The 10,810-nt window shown below is 44.8% G+C and overlaps 1 protein-coding gene across 1 annotated transcript in view; it reads right to left on the bottom strand.

The window, feature by feature from the left end:
* Positions 1–10,345, bottom strand: part of tmprss13a (transmembrane serine protease 13a) — a 31,655-nt gene extending 21,310 nt beyond the window's left edge. Inside the window, exon 1 of the mRNA XM_073817365.1 lies at positions 10,094–10,345. Coding sequence (XP_073673466.1) covers positions 10,094–10,345 — 252 coding nt within the window. The remainder of the gene's footprint in view (positions 1–10,093) is intronic.
* Between the last annotated feature and the right edge of the window lie 465 nt (positions 10,346–10,810).

Here is a 10,810-nt window from a genome sequence, read left to right as displayed (position 1 = left end):
GTATAATGAAGTGTCACCTATTGGTTTTTATTTATTACATCTTTAGCTTTTTAAAATACAGGTTAAGTACACATAATTATTTCAATGACTTGACTGGCCTTATATTTTTATTAAGTTGTCACTTCTCAAAGCAAAACCAAAATTTCGACGTTCGAGACCAATACAGTACATGCAAGCCAGACTCGTACAAATGCATTTATGCAAACAGACCACCAAAATATACCACACAAAACTAAACTTTAACATCTTCCACACATGCATAAGAAAAAGAGAAAAGATATTGGTCAAATAAAACTGAAATCTTTCACTCTGCAGCCAAAACTGAGTGATTCTGTCTTACCTTATCATTGTCTGCCATTAGACACAGGAGTGAGGACTATGGTTAGACCCAAAGTGTCTATGGTTTAGGGTGGGCGGGATTTCAACCTGTCTCTACAATCCCAAAGGAAAAATGAGACCCTCTTTTCTATTTGTGACCTGCTTTTCAAGACATGGTTAGGACTGCCCTCGTATCCTCCCTCTTTTAGTCTCACTGGAGGAATGCCAGTGTCATATCTACCTGCTCGACCAGTTTCACGACACTAGAGCCCTGGACGCTCTACCCTCACCTCCCCTCTGGCTCACGGGGAAACAATGAGCCGAAAATAGTCTTGTATCAAAATAACGTCCTTGTTGGAAAGTTGTTAAAAAATAGCACTTCTGTGCAATAGGCAGACCTAATGAATATTGCAAAGCAATGGTGATTTAATACAATGCTGTATCTACCTCCACCCCACATATGTGCAAACATATAGTTAATGCTTTGAGATTAAAATAGTTCTGTTGGATAAAAATGGATGACTAGTTGGACTTTATTTATCAGAGACAAAGATGCTAAACTTCATTGCGAACTTTCTGTAGACTGCATTCATTTGAAGTGACTGTACAAGCCAGGAGTTGGGTTATAATTGTCTGCCACACAGTGCTGTGTTAAACAATTAAGGACTTCAACTGTAAAGCTGAACAGTATTTATAATATTGTTAATACATGTTACGGTTTGGTGCTGGAACGACGAGATGAGACACGAATTACACACAGAGTCTTTTAATATAATCCAAGGAGCAGACTGATCAGGAACATGAGATCTTTCCACACACGCAACGTAAACACAAAGCAAAGACCAACAGTAAACTAAACTCAAAGACAGACTTAGAAATGGTGACTAATTACAAAGACAGGTGATACAGATAACAAGGAGATGGAGAGCCGAAGATCCCAGGCGACACCGAGGATCCGGAGGGCCAAGGCGGAGCCTGAGGCTCAGGCGGCCGATGCGGAGGCGGAGATCCGGAGGTCCGCGGCGGAGCCGGAGCGACAGAGGATGGAGGCTGTGCCGGTGGGACGGCATGACGAGGCGCCGCGGGAGGAACAGGGTCCTGAGGTGACGGAGGGACGACGACTGACCAGGGTGGAGCCGGAGAGACGAAGGAGCCCGGTGGAGCTGGAGGACTGACGGGCGACGGTGGAGATGAGGGCGCTGAGAGCCGTGGTGGAGCCGCAGGGCCGGAGGGCCGAGGTGGAGTTCTGGACTCTGAGGCTGGAGGCGGAGCTGAGGGATCCTCCAGCCATGACACCAATGGTAACTGGCAGACCTGCGGCGAGCCCACTGTACCGATGGTGGGCTGAGGGTGAGCAGAGGGGCTGACTTGGCTCGGGCTCACACTCCGCATGTCGGGATGATGTTTGGCTGGGCTCTGGGTCTGAAGTGGGGCTGGTGTCATTCTCCGTGGTCGACAAAGTCCTACAGGACACCAGCACCCACTTGATGTCATCGGCGATGCTCTCTCAAGGACCCTCCCCGGACAGCCGTGCTTTGGTGGCGGTGTTCAGTCCCGTGCGGTCTACCCTGTCCGGGTAGTGCGTGAATGGTACTAGTCGCACAAAGTCTCTGGTGTGGTCCTCGAGAGAGCGGTTCCCCTGCTCCAGGAGCAGGATGAGGACAGCGGGATTATCCATGACAAACGAAACAAAACACTGAGAAAACACTGAGAAAACACGGGAAACACGCCGGGAAACTGTATTGGTCGGTCTTTAACTGTTACGGTTTGGTGCTGGAATGACGAGACGAGACATGAATTACACACAAACAGAGTCTTTTAATATAATCCAAGGAGCAGACTGATCAGGAACATGAAATCTTTCCACACACGCAATGTAAACACAAAGCAAAGACCAGACAGTAAACTATACAATAATCAAGCACAATGAAACATGTTTCGGTTTTATACTGTTTTAGACACCTTCGAACACTTAAATGATATTCAAATGACAAATATATGCTATGGTTATGTGTAATATTTGTATCTAAAATACTGTATGTGATTTTTTTTTGGGGGGGGGGGGGGGGGCGAATCCAAAACATGTTGGATGCAGTTATTTTGCAACACTGTTATCTTGCAATGCAATGCAATGCAATAAAATATAATATAATAAAATAAAATATAATAAAATAAAATAAAGAGAGTGCCGATATACAGCCATATCTCAAGTCTACGAGTGTGATATTGCGTTTATACAACAGTTCAACGGCACGAGTGTGTAAATACATAAACAAAATAACAACAGAGTGTCTTTAAAAGCCCTTTTGTGCGAACTATTCCTTCCGCCACGAATTCAAATCAAAGTTTGACGGTTGGTCAGCTGAGCATAAGCTTCATAAGGAATGTTGAGTTGCTTCATTGAAAGCCTATTGTATTACTGCATCAAAACCTCACTGTATCATGTTTGAGTATTATCACAGAGAGATGGACTGAGCGAGTCATTAACGTACCTGCATCTGATAGAGCATTCATTATTCATATTCATGATGATATGACCTTAGTTTGAATGTTTACTGATGAAAGCGTTAATATCTGTTCATCTATTAAGGGTGATTTTGCTGCTCAGTGCATTTATTCGCTGTAGCAAGCTGTTGTTGAAGCTAAAAATAACTTCCGCTTAACTTCAGTTTAAAAGTCCCAAAGTCACCATTAACTGCTCACTCATAACACGGGCTGTATCCGAAATCGCCCCCTATACCCTATTCACTATTCCCTACATTAGTCCACTCGTACAGTTCACTTGAAGGAGTGAATGAAAACGAGTGAGTGAATTCGGACGCTAAGTGCTCCGGAAGGACTGCCGCTTTTGCATAGTATTGCTTACTGTTTAACAATCATTTAAACAGACAGTTCGAGTAGTAAGATTAAAGGATTTATCTTGAACTATGTCAAGGAGATTACGTATAAACCCTGGTTAAACAATTTAATAATCAGTTTCCAACGAATTTGTACCTGTGTTGTACGCTGTATTACGCAGTGGACGAGCGCATTGTAAAACGAACGGATGGATGATTCAGCTGCGGGTGCCATCATCTGTCGAGACGCGGGAATTCAGTCAGCGCACGACTCTCACAGTGCATTATGGGTTATCTCTAGCTGTTGAGCGTACATCGTTTGTACACTCGTTTTTGCAGTGCATTGTGGGATTGAATGAGTGCACTCGGGAACGTCCACTATGGTTTCGAACACCACTTAAAATGGCTGTCCCCTCAAATAGTGCCCTATTTGAGGGTATAGGGGGCGATTTCGGATACAGCCACGGTCTCTTGTCGCCATCTAAAGGCGGAACGATGTAACGTTAAAATCACCATCAAGAATACACGCACGTTACCCAAAACTAAGTACTATTATTAAATACATTATTTAAAATATAATTTATATACATTTTTATTTATTGAGTAATAATATTTAATAAACAACAACAACAACAAAAACAGACATCAAAAAGTTGCTAGGCAATTCAGTCAAGAGTAAAGGCAGCATTCAGCATTGAATTTACATAAACATGCTACATGAACTATCTTCTTCTCTGGAACACAAATAATAGATTATTGAGATCAAAGACTGCCCGTTAGATTTACCCACAATGAATTACATGTCATGTGTAACCACTACAGAGACATCAGAGCCAGCGGTAAATTCCAGAAGATCTGGCCGTGGTGAGAGCGCTCTAGAGCGGATTGATGAGTGCAGAACGCCCCCTGACGTTATGGGTCTCGCACGCAGTGGTGTCAAAAGTATTCACATTCATTACTCAAGTAGAAGTATAGATACTAAGATTTAAAAAGACTTTTGTAGAAGTTGAAGTATCAACTCAAGCTTTTTACGCAAGTAAAAGTATAAAAGTACTGGTTTCAAAACTACTTAAAGTAAAAAAGTAAAAGTAATGTAAGGGAAAAAAATGCCATTAAGGACCAAAGCTTAGGCCGCGCCACAGGGGCCTATTGTGCACTACCCCACCTCCCCAAAAAACATTTCTAAAGGCCATAGTGACTATGTTATATTAAAATGTTAATGTTGAAAAATTTGGAATGCTCTAGGCTACCTGTTTTAGCTGCATATTTGCCCATTGAAAATAAACGCATTTTATTACAATGCAAATAGGCTACATTAAAGAACCATAAATGTGTACTACTGAGCATTAACGTGTTTCATGGAGCGGAAGATATGATGATTAGTTGCTGCCTATAAGTATTGTTATCGCAACATTGTCAATCGCGTTGTCAATCGCAAACTATTATTTATTCAAACGTCTTTCTATCAAACTACCTACTATAGCTTCATTTGCAGAGGATGAAGAGAAAGCACCCGTTTGATAAATAAGCAAGTAGTCGAGAAATAATAACTTGTAAGAAATCATCTTTTTTGAGTAATGACCCGAACACTGGCTATATCCTTGCTGGAATGCAGGGCCTTTATTTAAAGTAAATAAATGAATGAATAAAACAGGACAGAATCAAATAATGTTAGATACTGAATTCAAATGCGACTTTTATTAATAATTTATAAAATTAATAATGCATTTTTGTCATATAAAAATGCATGCAGTAAAGCATTGATTTTGAGCTAGAATGCAGGACTTTTATTGCTAAGAAATTCTGTAAAAATTACTTACTTTTGTAGAACACAAAATATATTTTGTAGAATGTAACCAAACATATTTGTTTACCCTTGATTTCTACTCTATAGACACAATTTTTGAATTTCTCAAAGTATCTTCCTTTATGTTCCACAGAAGAAAGAAGTTCATACAGGATTGAAATTACATGATGTTGAGTAAATAATGAAAATTTTTATTTTTGGGTGAACTGTCCCTTTAAGAACTTTAATATGTATAGTAAACACCTCATTTATATAAGGCACTGATATTTATCTTTAATCAGGCTCTTACTGAATTAACATTTTACTCCAATTAAAATGAATTACAACTTAATATTTAAAAAGAAAGAAATTATTGCTTAAAATCCAGATATTACCTGACTAGTATTAGTAAGATGTCGTCACAAGAATAAAATTACAATGGTTATGTTTTTTTTAATAATTCATAATAATAAACTATGAAATTTTTAATAAAAAAAATGACAGTAATTATGTATTGACGTTTATCACTTTACCTCCTCATGCAGCTGTTTTCAGCAGCCCAGCAGAACCTACAGAACCTTTAATGTTCTCATATCACACAACTGCCAAACACAATTCTGTGTTAAATCTAAATGCGTCAAGCAACTTGAACTTGCGCTATTTATCACTTTGCATCGCGCTGTGCGGGTGACTGATTCCGCCACGTCACACTTTTGGACTATTTGCAGTTTCGAATGTCATTTAAAATAGCGCATAATGTGCGGGAGGTCTGCCTCTCTTCGGCGATCGGCCCACTACTCCACCGGCCCACCGGGAATGTCCCGGTTCTCCCCGATGGCCAGGAGTGTGACGTGATTTGTGTCATGTCACGTGCAGGTGTGATGGATCGTGTACAAACCAATAGGGTGTCGGAATGGTATATGTTTATACTTCTCATCCAACCACAACCAAATTCACTCTATGTGGATGGCGCGATTTATCTGGATAGTTTTTTTTTTTTTGAACGATGACATGAATGAAAACTAGCCGAAAAGAAATAGGAGTAACGAGTCTATTTTTAAAATGTAAGGAGTAGAAAGTACAGATAATTGCGTGAAAATGTAAGGAGTAGAAGTAAAAAGTCGTCTGAAAAATAATTACTCCAGTAAAGTATAGATACTCAAAATTTCTACTTAAGTAAGGTAACGAAGTATTTGTACTTCGTTACTTGACACCTCTGCTCGCACGTCCGAAAACGACGAAGCAAATTTTCAGAGATGTTATCTTTATTAACAAACTGCATTTTTGAACTATAAACAAGTACATTCTCGCCTGAAAACCTCTTAAAACTACATTCCGTGACACAAAAAGAGTAATATTTATAAAATGATACGGGATTTGGACGTCTGCCATGTAACTCAGAAAATGACGGTCCTGGCTAGAACATGTGGAGTGATACAAAATTGTGAAAGGGCGTTCCTGTAAGGATACCAGTAGAATATCTCACGGTTCTCAACCAATCAGATTTTAGAACCAGAACGAACTGTTGTATAATATTTAGTATATAACTTTTTGATTTTCAATGAAAATTCTGCTGTTTGCAGTCTTTGTGACTTTTTTCAGAATCACTGTAAGCCTGAGAATATTCTCCAGCGCCAGCTGCAGCGGTCAGATGAAAGAGCTGTTCATCATCATGTGTCACAACACTGAACAGGAAGTGCTCCGCTGACACCTCACAAAGAGAGAATGACAAGGCAGAAAAGCAGCTGTAATTCAACATCTCTCTCCACCACAGGTAGCACTGTTCAGCCTTTCACCATCACTGAGCTTCTTTTCATCACACTCCCCATGAATGCCACTCTGGTCAATGAAAGAATTCGAACTAGCAGGAACTGCAGGGAACAATACGTTTTTACAAGTTCTTTTACTGTCCTTTACTATTAATATCTTGATTGTTACAGTATGACTGTGAACACTCTTGGTGTGTTTAACCTTGAGACAACCTTGTTTATTAAATTATATAAACCAATATAAACCAAACAATGAATTCTAAGAAATTTGACAAATTATAGCAGAATACAATGAAGCAAAGAGACAGGTTACATCACCGCATTCACTATTTGTCCTGTACAGAGCCTTAAACACAGTGATTTAACAAATGTATATTCAGCAATGTATTGTATAAACAAAAGAGAAAAGTAATACTTTGAAACTAGAGCCACATCATTTGACTGAAAACATGACTGTGACTCACTGAAACTGTCAGTTTAATATAGAAAAAAAAATATATAGTTATTAATTCCTTAATTCAGCAGGGATGCATAAAATTGGTTGCAGGTGAATCAGAAGTGACAGTTAAGATGTTAACAATGTTACAAAAGATTTTGATATTAAACCTGCTCTTTTGAACTTTCTATTAATTGAAAAATCATTTAAAAAATCATCATTTCCACAAAAATATTATAATGTCTTCATATTAGAATGATTTCTGAAGGATCATGTGACACTGAAGATTGGAGTAATGATGCTGAAACGACTAGGTTACAAAGGTAACCCTCATTCCCTGAAGGAGGGAACGGAGACGTTACATGGGAATCGCTTGAGAGTCCAATCGTCTCTGAGCCTTATTCAAAAGGCCAATGAAAATTGGCGAGTGGCATTTGCATGCTAAGCCACGCCCCGTACATACGGGTATATAAGATGGCGGCATGCAGCCAGTCAGTCAGGTTTTTGCTGAAGAGCCGGATCGAGCCAGCGTCAGCGCGACGCCAGGGTCGTGGCAGGGGATGTAACGTCTCCGTTCCCTCCTTCTACGTTCCCCTTCAGTCGTTTCACTACGACGTTACATGGGAACAGACCCTATGGAACAGGCCACGACCCTGACGCTGCATTACGCACAACCCCACGTGCTGACAGGCGGACGTGTCAGCAGATGAAGGCTGTAACTTAACCTTCCCAATGCCCTGGGGGCCAGTAAAGGGGACCCCGCAAGGATGCCAGATGTACTGAAGCATGGGTTGGGGGGGCGGAGCACATGAGATCTTCACATGTGGAAATAAGAATAATTCAATATATCCATAAAGGCTTTTAGGGATACACGAGGGAAACAGCGATCTCCTCCGCTGGAATAATAAAAAACAAGCCACAACCTGCGGGGCGAAGGAGACCCAGGCAGGATCACAGTCACTCCGCATCTAGGCCTGACTGCGGGGCAAGGAGGACCCAGGGTTCATCGGAGGGAACATTCTGGGAAATGGCGCACGGATCCACGTGGGAATGGCGCAGCAAGCCGACACCAGCCATCCTCCCGTTCACCTGAAGTCTTAAGTTAAGACACGGGAGGATACGGCCTCTACGCGAAGGTTGTAGAACCTAGCAAAGGTATTAGGTGTCGCCCAGCTTGCAGCTCTACAGATGTCTGCTAGTGAGGCACCATGAGCCAACGCATAGGATGAGGCAACACTCCTAGTGGAGTGGGCATGAACACCTAAGGGGCATGGCTCTCCCTGATATAAGTAGGACAGGGAGATGGCTTCTACCACCCAATGGGCCAACCTCTGTTTGGAGACAGCATTCCCTTTCTGCTGACCTCCGAAGCAGACAAAGAGCTTCTCGGTGCGTCTGAAGTGCCGAGTACGGTCTACGTAAATACGCAGAGCACGAACAGGGCAGAGCAGAGCAGAAGCTGGGTCTGCCTCCTCCGGGGGCAGAGCTTGCAGGTTCACCACCTGATCGCGGAAGGGCGTGGTGGGAACCTTGGGCACATAACCGGGCCGGGGTCTCAAGATGACGTGAGAATCTCCGGGCCCGAACTCAAGGCACGTTTTGTTGACAGAGAAGGCTTGTAGGTCCCCTACCCTCTTGATGGAGGCCAGAGCAGTCAGGAGAGCTGTCTTAAGAGACAGAAATTTCACCTCGACTGACGCAAGTGGCTCGAATGGGGCTTCCCGTAGGCTATGGAGGGTGACGGAGAGATCCCAAGAGGGTATGAGGTGCGGTCTGGGAGGAATAAGCCTCCTGGCACCTCTAAGGAACCTCACGACCAGTGGGTGCTTACCCAGGGATGTTCCATCCACTGCATCGTGATACGCTGCAATAGCAGCAACGTACACTTTGAGAGTCGAAGGGGACAGCCTGCGCTCCAACTTCTCTTGCAGGAAGGAAAGCACTACTGCAATCGTGCATCTCTGTGGGTCCTCACCTCGAGAGGAACACCAGTCAACGAACAGACCCCACCTCAGAGCGTAAGCCTGCCTCGTAGAGGGGGCTCGGGACTGAGTGATGGTGTCTATCACGGCCTGGGGAAGGCCGGAGAGGTATGACGCGTCCTGTCCAGGAGCCAGACATGCAGGTTCCACAGGTCGGGGCGCGGGTGCCAAATTGTGCCCATCCCCTGAGAAAGAAGGTCTTTCCTCAATAGGATCTTCCAGGGAGGGGCTGCCGCGAGGGAAATGAGTTCTGGGAACCAGGTCCGGGTGGGCCAATATGCAAGACCTTCTCCTCGTCCTCCCTGATCTTGCACAGGGTCTGTGCAAGGAAGCTCACTGGGGGAAAGGCGTACTTGAGCCCCGGAGGCCAGCTATGTGCCAGGGCGTCTTTGTTTACCTTACCTTAGTACGCGTCCTTCAGGTCGATGGCTGCAAACCAATCCTGGGGACGAATGCAGGTTAGCATGCACTTCGTCGTGAGCATCTTGAATGGCAGCCTGAGGAGGGACCGATTCAGAGCTCTGAGATCCAGGATGGGTCTTAACCACCTGACCAAGAGACCGCGCCATGACCTTCGTTGCCCGAAGGGCGAAGTCGGTGGCGGCGCGGAGTTCCTGCATCATGTCTTGATCAGGACCACCCTCGTGCAGCTGTTTCAGTGCCTGCGCCTGGTAGACCTGTAAGGTGGCCATGGCATGCAGGGCGGAGGCAGCCTGTCCAGCAGCACGATACACGCGGCCCGCGAGAGCAGACGAGCGCTCACACGCTCTGGAGGGTAGATGCGGCCGGACCCGCCAGGTGGCAGCGCCACGCGGGCATAAATGCACTGCGATAGTGTGCTCAACCTGGGGAACCGACTCGTATCCCCGGGCTGCCCCGCCATCGAGTGTGGCGAGCGAGGAGGAGCTGGGGCGGAGGCGAGATGAAAAAGGCGCCCGCCATGTTTTAATCAGCTCCTCATGCACCTCATGAAAGAATGGAATGGGGGGAGGGCGCGGCGGAACCGCAGGCGCCCCCCTCAGGAACCAGTCGCCAAGCCTAGAGGGATCGGCCGGGGGCGCATGAGACACCTCCAGCCCGATCCCCCTGGCGGCTCGGAGGAGCATAGCCGATAGTTCAGCGTCCATGTCAGACAGGGCAGCAACCACAGGGGGGCGCTGGTCCGCCGAGATGTCCGCTTCACCATCAGACTCACCCTCTGACGCAGCGACAGACATCTCTTCCTCCGGTGGAGCGCCAAAGGAGATCCTCGGCCCGGATTCCAGGGAAGCATACTGCTCCGGCCACTTGACGGGACCACGCTGGGCTTTGGGGGCCGGCGGCACGTTCTGCACAGTAACCCATAAATCCCCCTGGTGCCTCGCCACGGCGGCCGAGAAGCATTGACGGCTTAACAACGAGCCGCGGGGCACCGAGGGGAGCCGTCTCGCAAAAGAACGGCGGTTCTTCAGCGTGATCATGGTCATGCGTTCGCAGTGAACGCACAAACCATCCGTGAACACTGCCTCAGCATGCTCTAAGCCCAGACATGTGAGGCAGTGTTCATGTCCTCATTCACTTTAATTGTACTGTAAGTGCCTCATTATAACTCAGATTTTCCTTTGCTAAAGAAAGATGGACTACAAATAAGCACATGCCACAAATAGGCATAACTTGCTCAACCTGAAAATATTTTGTTAACC

This window comes from Garra rufa, chromosome 14 (genome assembly GCF_049309525.1).
Source record: "Garra rufa chromosome 14, GarRuf1.0, whole genome shotgun sequence".
In the NCBI taxonomy this organism is placed as follows: Eukaryota; Metazoa; Chordata; class Actinopteri; order Cypriniformes; family Cyprinidae; genus Garra; species Garra rufa.
The sequence above is the reverse complement of the archived record's forward strand: the minus strand, read 5'-3'. Positions and strand labels throughout refer to the sequence as shown.